We start from the raw sequence: 20,136 nt of genomic DNA, 5'->3' as shown, positions 1-20,136 counted from the left end.
TTTTTGTTTTTTTGTCTTTTACTTTTTCTGAAACCTCCATTGTTAAAACATATTTCTACTTATATTAATTCTAAAATGTTTCCTTCTTTCTGTCTGGTTTTACAGGATGGAGGACTCTAGTTTGTGTCTTGGTGTGTCGTCAGCGGTGTCAGACGCTGATGCCCATCTGAGCAATGCTGTGTTAAATGGCCGCTACCCCATCAGCCAAAAGCTTCACCAGCTTACTGCCCAGTTAGGACACGCCTTTCCTGACCTACACCGCCCACAGCAGATCCCTGAAGAGAAAGCAGCCACGCCTTTGGACGAGAAGACCCACCACGCGGCCCTGGCCAGTCAACCTATCAGCAGTCAGATGGCCCTGCTCGCCAATCAGCTCAACCGAGACATTGACGCAGGGGCACTCAGTGGGTTGAATGGGCGTGTTGACCTGCAGCAGTTTCTCAACGGCCAGAACTTGGGCATCATGTCCCAGATGAACGATATTGAAGACGACGCCCGCAAGAATAGGAAGTATCCCTGTCCACTGTGTGGCAAGCGCTTCCGTTTTAACAGCATCCTGTCACTGCATATGCGCACACACACAGGAGAGAAGCCCTTCAAGTGCCCCTACTGTGACCACCGAGCGGCTCAGAAGGGCAACTTGAAGATTCACCTCCGCACCCACAAGCTGGGGAATCTTGGTAAAGGTCGCGGCCGTGTCAGAGAGGAGAATAGGCTGCTGCATGAGCTAGAGGAGAGGGCCATCCTTAGGGACAAGCAGATGAGAGGGAGCGGCAGTCTCCTCCAGACACCCCCAACACCCCATTTGAGCCTCAATAGCAGCTCTAACACCCATCAGCAGCAACTAGGCTCAGCCTGTGGCCTCCTGCTCCCCCCCTCTGGCCTTGCCACTCCAGACCCAATTCCCCAACCCTCTTCTTCACCCAAGCCGGCTGGCACCCAGGATGAACAGTCCTTGAACCCCACTACAGGCTTCCGCTGTACCTTCTGTAAAGGGAAGTTCAAGAAGCGTGAAGAACTGGACCGCCACATCCGCATACTCCACAAACCCTACAAATGTACCCTGTGTGAGTTTGCTAGCTCCCATGAAGAGGATCTGATAAGTCATGTGGAGAAGGCCCACATCACAGCCGAGAACACACAGGGTACTGGTGGTGCCGGTGGCACGCAGGTGGCCACTGAATTCCGCTGTGAAGTGTGTAGCCAGGTGTTCAGCCAAGCTTGGTTCCTTAAGGGCCACATGCGCAAGCACAAGGACTCCTTTGAACACTGCTGCCAAATCTGTGGCCGTCGCTTTAAGGAGCCCTGGTTCCTCAAGAACCATATGAAGGTGCATCTCAACAAGCTGGCCATCAAGAACAAGCCACACCAGCCCAGTGAGCAGGACATGGCTGCCGTCAATAGCATGAGCAATCTAGCTCAGGAAGCTCATGCCAACCTTTACTCCCGCTACATCTCCTGTCTTCAGGGAGGCTTCCTCTCACCAGACAAACAGGGCCTGAGTGAGCAGCATCAAATGTTGGCTAAAGCAGGGATAGCCATGAAGGAAAAGGAGATGCTAGGGAAGCTGCTGGGGCCAATGGCAGGAGGTATGGGCCATGGGCTGGGAGAAAATGAGAAGCGCTCACTCCTGGGTTGTCTCAACCTTGTGCCACCACTGAAGTCGAGCTGCATGGAGCGCCTCCAAGCAGCTGCAAAAGTGGCAGAGATGGACTCCCTCAATAGCTACCAAGCCTGGCAGATAATGGCTCGTGGCATGGCTATGGATAGGGCTTTCATGCCTAAGGAGCAGCACCAGCATCATTTACCCCCAGGGCAGGAAGATGAGATGGGTGGTGCTGGAGCCTTGGCATCCTACTCAAAGGATAAACAAGACTACTTGATTGCTTCCAATGATAGCTCCAAGCAGAAGCAGCTCTCAGAGGCCTTGCAGGGATCCAAGGCCGGTGTCTTGATGTCCATGAAGGAGGATGGAAGAGGCTTTGACAGTCACCGTGACATAATGTCTGTCCACGGTAGTTCAGAGGCTCCTGGAGTCCTGGCTGGCTTGGGAAGCCCAAACATTGACTACAGCCTCTCTGTCATGAAGGAGAAGCCTTCAGAATGCCCCGACTGTGGCCGGGTCTTCAGAACCTACCATCAAATGGTCGTCCACTCCCGCATTCATGGCAAAGACAGGAGAGGCATTGAAGAAGCGATCCAGCAACCAGGTCTGGACGAACGGCGTGGATCAGCCAGTGACCCCGAGTCCCAGTCCATCAGCCGCTCCACCACTCCTGGTTCATCCAATGTGACGGAGGAAAGCGGCGCTGGAGGAGGACACTCCCAGACAGGAAGCGTCCAGGATGACAGCCCACATCCCTCCTCACCATCTTCAGGTAAGAAAAAATAGAATCAGACAATGAATGACCTTTTCTTTAGTCAGTCTGTAGATGAAGGGATCCAAATTGTATCCGTACTTGGGAATTATGTTTCCTTCTTCAATTCAATGTTACTGTCACTGTTCTAGAATTCTACCTACACAGTTCCCAATAGGAATCCCTTTTAAGCGTGTCTAGATGTGTGTATCTATCTTTGTGTCAACTCCATCTCTTTAAAACGGAATGCAAAATAACCCAAATACCTACCAAAGAATTACAGCCACACATTCCTCACATTACTCGGATACATAATGTCTTTGTTCAAATAACCACACACCCACAGAGTGTGTACTTGACACACACACACACACACACATACAGCGGGAGTACATACAGATACAGAGATTTATTGAGTTGAAGTAAACCCTGTACTGCACATATCATATATACTGTAATATATACAGGTATGAGTTGTATCACTTGACATAGAAACAATTGCCCCCTGACACTGCTGTGTTGTTGCTACCATTTACATTGAGCCAAACAGAAGACTCAAGAGGACTCAATACAGGAATAGTTGTGCTCACCATAGCATTCACATGTGCTGGTTAGCAGTCTGTATCCCTGCGGAACGAGAGTAAAGATGGAAAGCGTCGGGACAAAGTCGTTTTAACCACAGCGATTAATAAATGTCTCTAATAAACATGTTGAAGACAACCATACCCCTCCCCTCTCCATACCCAGCAAACACAGGCCGGCTGGGGCTAGATAAGTGTATGTTTAGTGGGATTAAGGGAGGCTCGTTGCTAATGATTACACAAGTTTTTAAAGGTAACTTTCGCTTGCTCCTCAGGGCACTATGCTAGCGTTAAGAAGCTTGCGCGGTAATTAGGTCACGACGATGCGATAATCAGTCGGTTTAAGCTAAACAAGACACTAATTAAAGATATACATGTAAAGCAGGTCAAAAAAAGAGTGAACTTCATTTGCAAAAGCAAGGATGTGCTTTTAAGTCTTTTGAGAAGGAGAAAAATATAAATAAATATAAATATAAATCAGAGTGGCTTAGCTTAAGGCTGTAAGCAACTTAATTCCACCAGTGGAGACAAAATTGTTTATTTATTCACAGAGGCATGAAGTCCTTATCGTGCCCGTGTAGTGTGATGGGTTTGAACATGGGACAGGCTATGTTTATTTTAATCTAAGAAATAATAACAGACAACCCCCCACCCCAATTAGGAATTAATGAAAATGAGAGTGAGATAAAAACCTATTTTCTTTATAGAGACTATTAAACATTACACTTTCTCAACAGGGTGGGGGTGTAGCAGATGTAATTATCTTCTGAATTTTAATGCTGGAAGTTTCTCTCTCTCTCTCTCTCTCTCTCTCACCCTCCCCTCTCTATCTCTCTCTCTCTTTCTCTCTCTGTCTGTCTCTTTTGACTCAAGCACTTTGAATCCGATGAGTAGAGCTTGTGGCATTTCAACAACTTCAGAGGTAACATCCAGTGTGCGGTATACAAAATAAAACAAGCGAATTACAGTCAAATAATAATTGAGAAATAAAAACCATCAGCATTTACCACCAAATGCCAACAAAGCACGAAGAAATACATTTGATTTAGCTGAGTGGTTAAATCTCGCCCCCTGGGCACCATCTTTGGAGGAGGATTAAAGAAAATTATAAATACAAAATTAAAATAGTGTATCGACAACTTTGCACAAGAAAAAAAACAAAAAGCCTGCTGCTCTCCACAAGGCCTCAATGTTGCCATTCTTTGTGTTGTTTGTGTACTGGTAGTGTGCTCACCTTGAGTCATAGGCTACACTGCTTGATACAGCAGCTCTATTCAAGCTCTTTGTCAATATGCCACTGTCATATCTGAAAGCCATGTCCTCACATTGTTATCGTGCAGCTTTGTGAGTGTGTGTGCCAAAATAGGATGTCAAGCCGTAGTTAACTACTCGGGAGCATGGCAGAAGTGAAAAATAGATTTGTGATATAATAAAATGGTGAGGCATGCCCTGATCTGAACAGGTGCAGTTTTACTGTAGAAAATGTGAGAAGTAAACACATTCGACATCAAAAATTGATAAATATGCTGGTTTTGCTACTTCCTGCTTTTTAGTTTTTCTTTTTTTTATCAGACAGAAGTAGCGAAACTTGTCTTTCTTCGCAACTTACACAATGTGATTCACGTTTGGAGCTCAGGGACTCTCAAATTAGAAGCTTTGATGTGTGAGAAAAAAAATGTGTCTCTCATGTGAAGAAAGGTGTCATGTTTCTCCTCTGCATGTTTGTTGTGTGTGTGTGTGTGTGTGTGTGTGTGTGTGTGTGTGTGTGTGTGTGTGTGTGTGTGTGTGCGCGTGTGCTTTACAGTATGTGTTCATATCACACTGTTCTGTAGTGAGCAGGATGTGGCTACCGTACCATTGTCTTTATCTTAATATCTCAGGTTTGAAAAAAGAAGGGCTCATCAAACCTCTCCAAGTGTGTAGGTGTGTGTGTGTGTGGGTGTGTATCTGTGTATGTGTGAGCCGCTGCCCCGCCACCTACCCACAGCGATTCTGAGTTTAAACTTGAATTACAGTAATCAAAAATAACATCTCAACTGTGAAAGAAGGTCAACACCGCCGCTTTTGTCTTTCGAAACGGCGCTTGTTTAAAGGCAGGGAGTGAAAAAAGGGAGAACGGAGGAAGAAAAGAGCAGAAAAAACAAAGGCCTCTGTCAGAGATGTCCTTTAAAGACCTTCCGTACTACAATATAGCTCCACGGCTAACCTCGAGCATGTTTCTCATTCAATAAAATTCTTGATTTCTTTAAAGAAAACAAAAGAGGTAATTACATTTATGCCCATCACCATCTTTTTTATAAATGTTCTTATCCTTGGACTGTCTTCACCTCAGCGTTATTGTTTCCCCGCTTATCCGGCCTCAAAGGAGAGAAAACACACTGTGCAGTGTGGTAGTAATGTTAGGAATGTTCAGCAACAGGTACTTGATGTGAACGCATGTGCAAACACCCGCTGCTTAGAAAAAAAGCCTTTTTTCGTTTTTGGCTAGCTCTTACATGCAAATAACCCCACCATCGAAAATCCTCATTTTCCACGATTGCGTCTCTCCATTCTGCTGCAACAATGTAGGACAAATGTAGCTAAATGTGTAAAAAATAGGCTTTGCTGCACGCATGTAAGGCCTAAAGCAGTTATTCTTACATGCACCTCCACAACCTTCCCACTCTACCCCTAAACCCCTCTCCCACCTCTTGGCTGCCGGCTGTAAAATACTCAATACACTCCCTCTGCTTCTCTCTCTCTCTCTCTCTCTCTCTCTCGCTCTCTCGCTCTCTCTCCAGAGAATCCCCCGTGTCTACATTTTTTTTAAGAGGAACAGCGTTTTAACATGGCAAGGATTAGCCTGCATATCCCTGGTCTTTACCGCGGCTCAAACAAGCAGGCAAAATGCTCCATACAAATTGAAATTGGATTTGCCAACTTGACGCCTTAGGTTATAAAGCATGGATATTCATCTAATTGCGTCGGTACAATGGGGGCGTAATTACACATGCGGACAAACTGTTACAGTGTAATTACTGTGTCATTAACAGGGAATAAAGTAGAGTTGAACAAGATCCAGACTGCTATGATTATGCATGGCGACATACCCGATCTTGCTAGCTTTTATCTGCTAATATGAGATAATTCGAGTTGTCAACAGGCAAACATCAAAGAGGATTACCTTTTAACGTTATTTATTGATGTTATTTTATCATCTATGTCAGTCCAAAAATCACTATATGTCACACATCTGCCGTCGTTCTTTCTCTCTTCCTCCACTGTGACTTAAAAGTGTGTTTGCTCACGTAGGTTTCACCGACAGTGAAATTAGTTGTTTACAGTTCTAGTTCATTCTGGAGCCACGCCCTAACTTAAAGTAGTGTTCGTGAGAATGAAGTGACGATGAAGAGAATAGCATTGCATACTATAAATCACAGCCCAACCCCCCTCCCACCCTACATACGTAAGTTAACTTACATAATGTACGTAACTTATGTCACGTATGCAACAAGCTTAATTTGCTCCACGTGCTTAACGTAATTAAGGCACTTGACTTATGTACGTCAAAACGCGGGACTTGCACCCAGGCGAGTTTTGTGAAACCAAAAGTCTTAACTTAGGTTACTTAACTTACGTCACATGTGAAACACATTTAATTTGTGTCTCATACAGAATGTGCTTAACTTACGTACGTGACTCAATTTCCATAACAAACATAGCTATTCGAACCAGAACCATGATCTTTTCATAAACCTGACCAAGTTGCTTTGTTTGAATTCACAATGTGTCGAAGTCTATCACGCTGCCCGTTCAAATACCACACTAAGAGGATACCCAGTGTGTTTCAAAAGTAACGCCAAGGGATTAGTTACAACTGTTGAATCAACAGATCCACCAGGGTGGGTAGAGCTTACCTATTGTCAAACTGAGCCACATTTAGCATACCGTTACTCACTACGAGAAGCCAGAATACCTACCACCTCACACTGCAGCCAACACTTTGAAAAGGAGGCCAGCCCTCCGCTAGCGTGCGCGCCTCAATATACGAGTGTAAAACTGTGTGCATTAAAAAAAAAGAATGAATTTTGTCTCGTTTTTTTTCCTGGTTTTCTCCCCTTTGCATAAATTACTTCTTCTTTGTAATTGACATCCGTTCCTCTGCTGCTCCCCCACCCCTCGCACCATTCTTCTTTTCTCTATAATCAGGGAACTCAGTGGTTACAAAACCTGAGCTTTCTACCCCCCACTCATTTGTTGGAGTCTGGCCTGTCATATCTGTATTTTTTTATGTGTCACCAAACTTAAATAGACAGTCATTGTGTTGCAGGCACAATCGTTCCCCGAGCTGCATTTTTATACAGTAGGTCAGGACTCTGGTGTCTGGTAAATGATAAAAGTTCTATTCAAACCCACTAATTGTCAGTGTGCCGCGCTGATTGACATGTCTCGGATAAATGCAGACTTAGTATTTTTGTACACGCTTGCACAATATAAAAGGCCAATTTATTTCTCTGTTCTTCTTTCTCTTATTCCTCGCACAGTTCATTTGATTTCTCTCTTCCTTTATTGCTCCCTCCCTCCCTCCCTCTCTCTCTCTCTCTCTCGCTCTCTCTCTCGCTCCCTCTTTCCCCTGCCCCGTCTTTCAGACTCAATTTGTAAATATTACCCATGGTGGGAATTAGCCCAGGCTTTTTAGATATTTTAAAATTCCAATTGTATTCCAACGAGTGTTTGATCGAGGACTGCGAGCCTGGGCTTGCTCCTCAGTATTCCTGGGTGGCTATCAGTGGCTAGCCGTGTCCTTATGAAACATTTATCAGCCCGTTTTATGTCTTAATGATCACGTTAGGATTCCCTGCTTGGTTATGAAGCCGGGACAGTGAAAAAAAAAAAAGAGAGGAAAAAATGGACTGTTGAGAGAGTGAAGGAGAGCTGATGAAAAAAAGAAAAAGAAAACGGCACAGGCAATCCAGAAGGGAGAGACTGAGCGGAGTGAGAAAAAGGGAGATGACAGGGCATCACATTCCTCAGTAAACAGCATCACATTATGCCATCCACTCTTTTCAACTCCAAATCTTTGCCAAAACATAGCTTACCTTTCTCCTGGAACAAGCTGGCTCTCTCTCTCTCACACACACACACACACACACACACACACGCACACACACACACACACACACACACACACACACACACACACACACCCTCCTCCCTCTTCTTCTGTCTCCCCCATTCCTTTTCATGTTTTTATAATTAAAACATAATATTTATCTTTCCATAACAGAAGGCTGCCTTACTCCGTCAGGTAGACTGTTTGCATATTAATATTCTTAATACATCAACAAGCTATCTTCTCCGGTGTCATTGCTAAAACGGAGCGAGAGCGGAGGAAGAGAAGGTGACTCACTCAAACGCAGCTCCTTTCCTTCACTTTCTGAAATGCTGGGGAAACGCAAGTTGATTGAACATGCGGGAGAAGAGACTCAAAAGTAAACAGGGAGAGCCTTAAAAAGAAGAAGAAGCCAGAGACAGAAAGACGTGAATTAACATCACTGTTGCAAACTTGCGCTGGAGTGTGTGTTTACCCAGCCTCGGCCTCAGGATGCACATGTAAATGCACTGACTAAATGCGCGTTTGTTCCCCCTTCAGTCAAAACTACCAAGCTGGGAAAACAAAAAAGAAGTTTCTCTTCTCCCGATTGTTTTCATGTGTGTGCTTAACAGCGGGGTTGGAGGGACGAAGGGGAGGGCGAAGCTCAATGAGGGCGAATGCCAAGTTCCCTTTTCTCTGTCGGCTGACAGCTGCCTGACTCCGTCAATGTGGAATTCCTGTGAAATGAGGCAGGGCTCTCTCGGTCAGGGAATGCAAATGGTCGGCGGTGGACGGTCAGCGGCGTGGATGGGGTGGGGGGTGGATTGAGGGGCTGTGGGTTGTTTGAACAAGTTAACTTGGGCGTGATTGGGGTTCCTCCTGTGTATGAAAGAGCAAGAGAATACATTGACCTTTGCCTCATTAAAAATGGAGGGGCCAAGCATGTGAGCGAGGAAGTTTTTTTTTATTCCCCCCCTCCCACTCATCCTCCCCACTTTCTCCTCCTCTCCCTCTCCTCGCTCTGTCATTCTCTCATTTTGCCCCCCTCCTTCCCCGCTCCCCTCTCAATCTCCTCCTCTTAACCCCATTGACAGGTCACATAAAAAGCCTTTTGTGTCAACATCAGGGTGCTGACACGAGAGCAGAAAGCGACATGAAAAATACGCTGTTTTTCTTACTTGTAGCTACCTCCTCGTCACAAAGGGGAGGGAGAAGGGAAGGGAGAGGGAGAAGGGTGGAAAAGTGAGGGAGGAATTAAGTCCAGGGATTAAGATCTCTGAGCTTCCGTCTTTTTTATTTTTTCACTCTCTCCCCCTGCCACATTCCAATTGTTCTTAAAATATTTGGCAATGTCAATTAGTAAGTGAGCAGAGCTAGCTGATGAACACAATTTTCCAGGCGACTGAGCACCCTATTGTTGTGGAGCGAACAGCAGATTTCTGAGGTCATTATCATTCCCTGTTAGCCGTGCCCAGCTGCTCTCCTCTTGGCTCCAGCCAAACTCTGCTCTGCTCTCTCCCTTCCCCTACTGCTCCTCTCCTCTCCTCTCCCCCCTCCTCGCCCGCACCACGTTCACCAGTTCAGAGCTGGTTGATAGCAGGCAGCAACAGGGGGCCTTCAGCAAGAGGAGTGATGGGAGGAGCTGGCTCGGGGTAAAGAAAGGAGGAGAGAGTGAGATGGATATAGCTGGAGAGCGGGGGAATACAGTAAAGGCAAATGAGCGAGGGGAGGAGGATGTGAAAAAAAAGCGAAGAGGGGCAAGCGGTACGAGGGAGTGGGCATGCTCGGATCAGGCGGCGACTGAACGCAAGGGGGAGCATGGGAAGAGTGGAAGAGGAAGGGAGGACAGAGATGATCTGCTGTCGTAGTTTAGACGTGCAGTCTGAGAGATGGCGCGTTAGAGATGGAGCCTTTGAAAGTGGAGAACACGGTGAGCATCACAGACGGAGGAAAAAGAGGGTCAAGCCTTCTACTTACACTTAGCGTTACATTCATCAAAGCTACTTGAGGTTTATGGTAATAAGTTATCTTGTTGTGTAGAACCTAGCTGATGGTTTTGCTAATCAAGTGATTTAAAACACGTTGGCAGGAGTGCAGAAGAAAAGCCGCTTCAAGAGATGTAATCGTACTGAGAAGTGTTCTTTTCTTTCAGAATTGTCTCGAGTGACCTCAATTAGAAAACATCATACACTCTGTACTTAAAGCTATTTCCATGAGAGCACCGGTGCGCTAAAACATATTGCCGTGCCTCACGGTGCAGTGAAAAACACATTCCTGCTGTTACACTGTTATTGAAAAGGATTTCAAAGACTTTCTTTCACAAAGCACAAAGCATCCACGTATCTGCATCTTTTAGTTTTTTGTTGTTGTTGTTGTTGTTGAAGAAATAATGAAAGATCCCTTTGACTCAAAAAACAAACATAGACTGAGTAAAACAAAAATCTTCTTTGTGCTCGCCAGTCGTACTTCTACATCTACATATATGCCTTCTTACCCTCTTCCTCCACCCTACCTCACCCCCCACACACCACCACCACATCCCACCCATGGGTGCCCTCCCCCATCCCTCGCACTGCCATCTTTTCCACAGCAGATTTACACGTCTTACAAAGCAGAAGACGTGTCTTTGTCGTTATTTGTCACAGGGACCAATTGAGTTTCACATCCCGTCCCCGCCAAATTAAAAGCTGTTAAAACTCTGTAAACAAGTAAAACTAGTTGTAAGCAGTCAAAATAAAGGAGAACGCCACCGTGAATCCACGAAGAGACCATCAGGGTTCATGACTCTTTACCGTACACCCTCACGTTTCTCCTGCCCCTCTTTGTCCAACCTGTAGAAAGTTTGCGTTAGTTAACGGCGGTTGGTTGTGGGTATCTGGGTTTATCTGAGTGTGTGTGTGTGTGTGTGTGTGTGTGAGAGAGACAGAGACAGAGACAAGTGAAAAAGGGCGAGCGGCATCAAAGCGTTGCTCTCAGCTGCAGCTGCCAAGCTTCCTCGTCCCCAGTTAGCAGCCATCCAGCTGTCAGGCTGCGCGAAGAGGAAGAGAGGGGGGAAATCTCTCACCAGCCATATGGTCCCCAGTTCTGTCGGAGACACTCTACGCTCCGTGGGCAAATGGCAAACTCATATATCTAATCAACACTCTTAATATCCAGACCTGAGACCCAGGATATCTGAGTCGTACTTTTCAACAACATGGCAAAAGAGAGTGTGCGGGATGCGACCAGGCACCAGGAGTGTGTTGGCACACGGGTTACAGGGTAGTGGTGCGTACCGTGTACGTATACGTTCGTCTTTAAGGATAATGCCGGCATCGTTCTATAGTTCTCTTATTCTCAACGACTCGTATGTAAAGACCAAGATCAACAACGCATTAATCTTCCCCACTCAGCCTCTCAGCCCCCGAGCACATTAGCTCCTACTGAAGATGTAAATCTAGAGGAAAAAAACAGGGTCTGAAAATGATTATATGAAAAAAAAGAGAAGCAAGATAATTTCCTAAAACAGCTGGGCAGTATAGTTTTTAGCAACTATTACTCCTATGCAAGTGAATAGTGCGTTTGAATAGTGGGACAATATTCAGCGGTGGATATATGGTTGAACTAATTATTTATTGTCAGCAGGTACAATCTTCCACGAATTCCTTATTTTACCATGCATTTTTAAAGATCTTTTAAAGTCAATTTTTTCCTGCATTGTTTGGCTGTAATTTGTTTCAATTTATTTTTGTCATAATAATGACAAAAAAATCTTCCAGGCCGCCATTTCTTTTGTTTCTAAACCGTTTTCTATGAATGGCCTTCTCTATTCAAATACTAAAATGCGTCTTTGTACGTCCAATAAGCATCTTTTTTAAAGTATTTTAAGTCGGTTCCTGTTGATTTGTCCATTAGTAACACCTTCTGAGCACCGCCCACATTTAGTTGCAGAAACTGGTATACACGAGTGATTACAATGCCCATATTCATGGTCGTGAAGTAACATGTCCCCCATTGCAATGCTGGGGCTCACTGGTGTGTTGGTCATAGATTTTGGACAACAATGGAGCTCTGTGGCACAGAGGTAGAAGATGTATCTGGCTTTCGATACACAGTCAATACGCATAAGAAGGATAAATTCATTGTGGCTGCAGTTTTTATTCATGGCTTTTTTTGTCGACAATAAGAGAAATGTAGACCCATTCTTCCAGTTTCCAACTGTTTCAGCAGTGGAGGTTAAGCTGACGTCATTGCATGCGGACTTCCCAAATGAAGCAAACTCTCGAGACTCTATTCTGGTCGTCTTCCAATCCGAAACATTATCGTGACAGTAATATGTGCAGCGGATTGACTTGAACCCTTCTTTTAGTTGAGCAGAAGCCGTTAGCTTTAGCACAGCTAGCCCCAGAGAGCACGGGCTTTGTGCTCTATCCGTTAGCGGGATGCTACACCTGCTCATCTAATCCTGGCAGGCCTCCGCCTCCAGTCTCTCCGGCTGCAGTGCAACGGGCGCCTTATGGCACGGCAAGCCGCGCCGAAACACACGGAGGTTTTATCGGCATTACAGCGACATAGCTGTGTAAAGCTTGGAAACAACCCCCCCCCTCCCCCCCCCCCCCCTCCTCGGCGGGACTGAGGAGCCCGTACCCCCTTCCTCGGGTTTTTCTTTTAGGCAAACAGCTATTAGTGTACACGGATGGAGCGTGTAGACTGCAGTGGAGGTAGTGGATGTAGTAATTGGTATGTGTGGGAGAGCGAGACAGATAGAGACAAAGACGGAGAAAGTAGAGTGACGCGGAGGAAGAGAGACAGCGTGAGAGGGAGGAGTGGGGAGAGAGAAAGAGAGAGAGCGAGAGCTGAAGCTGGGTTGAGAGGGGAGAAAGAGGAGTGATCCAAGTCCCACAAATCTTTGCTCAACCCAACAACCTGAAGCAGAGGCCATTAAAAGGCAGAGAGAGCCGGGCGAGATAGCAGCCGAGATGGATACGGCGGCGGCGATGGTTTGGAGGGACGGTAACTTTAATGGCCCCACTGGGTTTTTAATGAGTGTTGTGCCCCAAACAAAACGAGCTAATTAGTGTTATCATCCATATATCAGACCCTACACACACCCATGTGTTCTCCGGCAGACACATCCACACTCCGCTGTACGCATTCGCCAAAAAAAGCCTGTTTTTTTTATTCCGTCTATTCCTTTTACTTTTCTGTACGCAAGCTTAATAAAATTGAGTTTTAACCTTTTTTTTAAGGAGGGAATTGAACCATCACAGGTTCATTCCTCTGTGATTTCGATTGTCTCAACCTATGCGTCCACACTCTCTTACAGAGCCATTTCATCCCGAAGTGTGCCCCCCCCCCCCTTCCTCCTGCACGCACTTTCAAACCCACAAGGCCGTGCCCTGTTTGCGAGAGGAGCGATTATGTCTACACTGGTTTAACAGCAAGGATAACAATGCCACAAACGGCCATTTGAGAAAAAAGAAAGAAAAAAGGGCTCAAGCCAATATCCCGGCATTTGGACTCAAGCCGCTGTTACCTGCTCGTAAGCCGCGTGTTTGTCACGCCATCGCCTCTGGTTGACCACACCGCCCCACCAGCCCCCTCACTTTATTTCTCTTGCACTAAGCCTATTATAAAATCAATAAACAATTGAGCTTTTTTTTTCTCCCCCAGTCCTCTTAAATCTTTTTTCTCCTCTATATCTCCTCTGAGATGAAGGGGAGGCATGCAGGCGGAGAGCGCCGGGTGAAAAAGAAGAAAAGAAAAGAGAAACACAGCTCAGTAACCCCTTGCTTTCAAAATCTTGAAGTCAAGTGATTTTTTAGTGTCCATGTCAGTTATTATCCAATTGTGTCTATTCCAGCTGTGAGCTTTGTAGACCTGGTTCTGACCCTCAGATCTATCATTTGCACTAAAACATAGTGGTGGGAAAGGGCACCTCTGATGCACACATGAGAGTGCACACTTTGGTTTAGCTAAAAGAAGCCTTGTCTGCAGACAGCGGAATGAACAGATATTCGTGGTGTGTACTGTATACGCTACGTTGTACCTCAATTTTCCCATTCGTATTTGACCTCACGCTGCCAGATGAGGTTCAAAATGTCCAACTGGAGTTTTCTTTCATTCTGCCCCATCACTTTTCAAGTTGGCGCGATTATAGAACGCTCACGGGAATGATTGAGGGATTTTTAATTGTCACATTCTCGAAATGTAATAACCCTTGAGTTGATAAAAATCAACAAACACCAACTTCTGACAGCTGATTTTTCAAATTAGACATCAAGAAATGTGGCGTTTACAGATTTTAATTCCCTCTGTCAGTTTAAACTCATATTTCAAAACCCAGCAGTGGGGAGATGACAATATAAACTTCTCTTTATTCCAGCAGTCACAGAGAAGTTGGAAATTAGAATGTCTGCTACAAAGCTGTGTGCCCCCCCTCCCTCCCTCCCTCCCTCCCTTGTTTTTCTTTTCTCCCCCGTTTTCCAACTTCTCACTTTGTTTACTCCTCGAGTCTTCTTGGAGTGCAGATACAGTAATTATCAGTGATCAAAAACAGCGCAGGTTTTTTTCTGCTGATGCGTTTGATGTATGCATGACATTGTGTGTCGCCACATCATCAGTCACACGGGAAAGCAAGCAATTTGTGGGGAAATCAGCCTTCTGCCGAGCACGCTTTAGCAGATCCTTTTGGAGACGGGTTGCAGTATGTTCCCCAGATTGTGACAAAAGTAATGATCATCTTCACGCCCGCTGCAGACGATGACATACTGTGGCGGCCGTGCTTCATTCATGTAGGATAGCGCAGCCTGTCGGAAGGTTTCTCGCTCAGCCCGCCGCTCTCTAGACGCTCACCCTTTCCGCCACGCTTGCTGCATGCAGTGGCCGGATTTTTGACTGCGACAGATTTCGCCAAGCTGTTGATTGCGTCATCTTGGACTCCGTCCCCTCCATCGAGCCTCTATCATGGCTGACCCTCTGCTCAACACGCCTGCTATTGGCTGACCCTCCGCCCAACCGAGTTCTCATTGGCCAGCAACTCGGGGCCCCCCTGCCTCGAGCCAAGCCTTGATTGGATGACTCGAAAAATCTCTGGAAAGCTCTCGTCAGGATGGTCTAAACGAGTAGGGACGTGGACTGTCTTCGCGGATGGTCCGCACTCGCTCCCTGGCCTCCATTTGGTCCGCGGAGATGGGGCCCGTGGTACGTCGATGCCGGGCGAACATTTGGCCCGCTCGTTTTCTATGTTCCCAGGGTTTTCCCCCCGCAGAGACCCTGTGTGGGTCGCTGGTGGTGACTGTGCTTCAAGCAGCATGGCGTGGCCATGTGTGTCACCTCCCCCCTAGTCATCCCACCAGACGGAGGGCTGTATCATGGCTATCGTCCTGTCACACTTGGATGGCGCTTCCTCGCCTCGGAGTTTGACAGTGACTTGCCTTAGTGACAATTAGCATCAGAACCAGCTTTCTTATCCACCTGGTTCAAAAGGTCTGTGTGCTGGAGATTGGCAGGCGTTTCAATTTTCCCATCGCCCCACTGCTGTCATGCTGTGCCACTTCTTTCACGTCTCCGCTTCATGTTTCTATCTGCTCCGCTTCTCTCCGTTGCGGCGTTGGGAGCCATTCGGTCCCGATGCCTCTGTGCATGTAGTCGCCCCTGCGCAGATAGCAGGCGACTCCGGTCCCCGTCTGCGGGGCCTCTTGCCGCCGTATCACACCTCTATTCACCAGGAGAGCTGCAGAGAAAGAAAAGCCACTCTGCAAGCATCCCCGGTCCCTCCCTTTACTCCATGTGTTTTGCTCCTTCTTCCCCTTATTTCCACTGGGAGGAACACTGACCTCATTTGTGAGGACAATAACCCCCTTGACTTTGGGGATTAAGACATGAAACCTTTGTGGATTAATTAGGTTCAGAGCTGAATTCGTTTTGTCGCCATGGAAGGCAAAGAGAGAAAGAGGAAAGAGGAGGATATAGGCTGCAGGCTCCATTATGATTTGCTTTTTTTTGCCCATTTTTACCCATATACAACATATATATCTATATTAAAAAATAAATGTTAGGCCTGATCCTAATCCTCCGACAGAATGGAACTGCATCTCTTCACCAGGCTTAGCATTAGCACGGGAAGTAACAGTAACACACAAGCTGTCAAATCACAGCAAGCATTACGGGGTCTTATACATCAGTGCTGACTTCAAACCAGGGTGTTTTGCAAGCGTGGAGACAATGTTATGCTGAGACTGCCCGCTGAGCTTAACTCTTTGGCAAGGGCACACGTGCAAATATGGTTTGCCGGACTATCTCCAATCCGCAATAGGCTGGAGCCCGATTCTGTGCGTTCACGCTCCTAGATCTACTCTTAAGCTTGTCACACATAATGTAGCAAGTAGCGGTCCCGACAATGCCGCAGGAATCACATTATCTTAGTTGTCTTGGTAACAAAGCAAAGTGTTTGTTTTTCCAAGATGCGCCGCAATTGCAATTTAGACGGTTTACACCTATTGTGCTCTTTTTCCTTCTTTTTTTTCAAGAGCATATGTTGTTTGAATGTATCTTAACTCACAAAAGAGGCTGTTAGTTGGATGTTTTGTTTCCAAAATAACAAAGGTGTTCGTTTTAACCAAAGGCACAACAGAAGACGTGTTAATGCATGTTTCATGTCATCTCGTGCTCGCTGTAAATAAAAGCGACTGTTTGTCTTATTAGAGTAACACCTTCCGAATGCGACAGCCCCAGGTATAGCTCCCTTATGGACCGAGTGTTGAACATGTGCTTGATGAGATGCCTTCCCCACTTTCATTTGTAGCTCTCCTAATGAACCTCCGTCTCGTCATGTCTGCCAAGTCCCCTTATATTTTTTTATCTGCCCTCGAGTTAGCATCGCCCGACGGCCCACACAGTGAGCATATGTTTATGTTGATGATAAGGTTGTTACAGCGAAAGTCTCGCTTATCCTCTCGGTGTCGGCGTGCGAAGCATAAACCTCCATGTGAGGATCTCAGACGGAGTCGTTCCCAGGCCTCGATTAAGGCCTCGGATTCCTGCACATGATGCACCTGGATGGTCTAAATCAGAAAGCACTTAGAGAATGGGGTTTTGCTGGAGCGCGCACTTTGTTCAAGGACTTTCGCAAGGACCTTACATTGCGTTGAGGACGTCTAAAGTGATGTCTAGAAAACTTTCAGCCTTTCAGCTGGATCAACAAATGTGCAGTGTCGCGCCTCACCGGATGTTCTTACCGAGGACACAAAGGTACGCCCGGTTTAAGACTTTTAGCGAAGCCACATTTGGAGGTATCATCTCTTAACCCTCTGGGCCTCCATCCAGCTGCGAGAAGTTAGCCCTCCCGAGGACACAGGGTTTATCTTGGGCTTTCGGGGAGGGGAGACTCTCATTCCTCCCCAGCGGCCCTTCCTCATTCTCCGTCTCACGACACGGAGCTAAGTTGAGGCTAAGCCACAAGCCCCTCATGGGGGTGGCAGATCAGCCAAATGCCACCTCTCCTGGCAGGGCTCGCAGGTAAGGTGTAATCGTGCCGGCGCAGTACTCTCAGGACCAGAATCAGGTATTTCCTATTAGACACAGAGATGAGGATGTGGATTTTCGGGAGGAGGAGGATGGGAAAGCTGTTTCGGTCAATCTTCCCTCCCTTTCAATATCTCGGTCCTCTTCGCTCATGTTCTCAACCTCCCCACCCCCCTTCCTTGCCTCTTGATCCATGAGCCCCCCCTCCCCCCCCCCCCCCATGCTTCCCATCTCTACCTGTTTTGCTGGTACTTGACAAGACAGGATTTTGTCTTCCCTGGCATCCCCTCTTTTCATCTGTTGGAGAGAAGGGCAGAAACGAGGATGAGGGATTGAAAGTTTGCGGAGGAAAGTTTTTGGAGGACGTTTCTGGATTATGTTCACGAGGCACAAGCTGCTCACAGTGTGAACATGGCACGTTGTCAATGAGATCTATTTCCATGACGATTATTTTTATACTCCAACAATCAGGGAGCCGACAGCACAGTACCACAGGAGGAAGGGAAAAAAAGAGAAGAAGAGTCTTTCTTACAATTCGATACACCCTCTGTAACATTTTAGCTGTAAATACTAACAAAGCCATGAGGGAGAAGATAATGACAAGATATCAACCTCCTTTGTCTGGCGTCACAAATTCCCCATTTCCAGCTTAACTAAGTGTCCTGTTGAGTTGTCAAGTGTAAGTGCAGTAAACTGCGCGCGTCTTCTGATCGGATGCTCTCCGCTGCTCAGTGTTGCGGTAAACGCAACATCTGATGGCTCTCCCGAAATCCGGCGCGTTGGACAGGTGAGATGCTGCGGCGAGCGTCACTTTTGAGATGTGAGTTAGCGCCGTGTCAACCTTCCCCATCTGCAAGCTTTCACCGCCGCATGTTCGTGCCGCCGTATGCGTGTGTGAGCGCGTTTCAGAGAAGTCTGAAGTAATTCAAACTGTTTTTTTTAACACTCTGTGTCCAATAAATTCTAATAAAAAAACTCTTGTAAAAACTAAAAAAGAACATTTGTGCAGTTTATCAAGAAGATGGCAACTAAACAACTGATTTGGAATTCATTGCCATATTCAGCGTCACTGTTTCGTAACTGTCACTCGGTGGTTGGCAGGCTAAAGCGGTGCAGATTGAGAGACAGTGTCACAGGGAGAAGGAAATGCCTCGCCTCCTTCATCTGCCATTCAGATTGCGTCTGAATGGCAGATGCAATCTTTTATTCAAACCTGGAAAGAACAATGGGGTCACAATCACCTCCCGCTCGACACGAAGCACAACCACCACTGACGCGGCGCGTCCGCACATCTCAGCGCTTGCGTATGACTCCCCTCCCCGATGTCTTGCATGCTCAGTGGGCTGTTGGAGGGCTTTCTGCAAGACAGAAGGGCTCGGCTGCAGAGCGGGGCCGAGAGCCAGGCATCTTGATGATTTTTTTTTTTTCGGGGTGCATCACCATCTCTCTGGAAGTGCCAAGTGTTCACCAAGGCCATGCCATTCGCTGTAGAGAGCGTGTGACAGGGGGCAGCACGCCGTCTCCCATCTCTTCCAGGCATCTCGCGCCCCCTCGGAAGAAAACCCGAGATGAATCTGGTCGGCGCATTAAAAGCGAAAAACGCTGTGATTCCTGCGAGCGCTGCCATTGCAATTCAGCGGCGGCGTAATGAATGCAGTGAAATGGTTGTCTGGTGAAACATTTCGTGAACTCAATTAGAGGCGCTAAACCATTTATTTGTGAAGTCTTTTATTGCGGACGTAATTTGTGGTGGCAGCCGAGTTTACCTAATTTTATTTATGTATTCCCTCGGTCAACGTTGTGCCTAAATGAATGTGAGAGCTTGGTCTCATTGTGAACACAAATGCGAGGATTCTGTTTGTAACCCAAAAAATAAAAAGAGTTACATGTGACTGCTGTGTATTAACCAATCCATTCAGTTTACTGAACACTAGTCACATAAAAACACGCATCGATTTAAATGAGTGCAAATTAAACTGTCTGCTCGGGTTTTCTGTACTGATGTATTGTCAAGAATTATGAATTTCAAATGTCTTACATGAGCAGCTCTATCCACCTCTGATGTGACCCGTAAAGCATACACAAAGCTTATTTCACCTCCTTTTTCCCCCTCTCCTCCTCCTCCCTCCCCCTCCCCCCTCTCCCCAGTCTAAATTAACGCCACATAACACCGATCGATGGATCCCCGCTAATCGCGTTAGACGTTTTGTTTTAAAATACCAGCTCCCAGCTGGTGACTCCTAGCACTCATCTGTTTGTCTCTGTTGCGCTGATCACCGTCTCTCTTTCTCCCCTCTCCTTCCTCCATCTCTCTGTTGCTCATTTTCCACCTCTGTCCATCCATCCACCCCTCCCTCCTTTCCTCTCCTCTCTCAGCATCTCTATCTCTCCACAGTGCGTTTGCTTTCCAGGCTGGAAGGAGGGAGGGAGGGAGGGGTGTTGGTGGTGGGAGGGGGGGGGGACGGGGGAGAACATTTGGCCCAAATCCTAGGTATCACATATCTGACCATATTTCAAATCCAAATGAAGCACGTTAAAAAAAAAAAAATCCCTTTTTTTTCGCTTTAAAGGTCAGACATTAGTGCTGGTGAAAATTGATCTGTGGATTCATGAATTTAGC

At 46.5% G+C, this 20,136-nt stretch overlaps 1 protein-coding gene across 1 annotated transcript in view; it reads left to right on the top strand.

Annotated features, from left to right (window-relative positions):
• znf536 (zinc finger protein 536) overlaps positions 1 to 20,136 on the top strand; it is a 121,270-nt gene that overhangs the window by 29,273 nt on the left and 71,861 nt on the right. Inside the window, exon 2 of the mRNA XM_079293836.1 lies at positions 106 to 2,378. Coding sequence (XP_079149962.1) covers positions 107 to 2,378 — 2,272 coding nt within the window. The 5' untranslated portion in view covers position 106. The remainder of the gene's footprint in view (positions 1 to 105; positions 2,379 to 20,136) is intronic.

The sequence above is a fragment of the Melanostigma gelatinosum genome, assembly GCF_949748355.1.
Source record: "Melanostigma gelatinosum genome assembly, chromosome: 2".
Taxonomy (NCBI): Eukaryota; Metazoa; Chordata; class Actinopteri; order Perciformes; family Zoarcidae; genus Melanostigma; species Melanostigma gelatinosum.
Note: the sequence above shows the minus strand (reverse complement) of the source record. Positions and strands in the feature narration are given on the sequence as shown.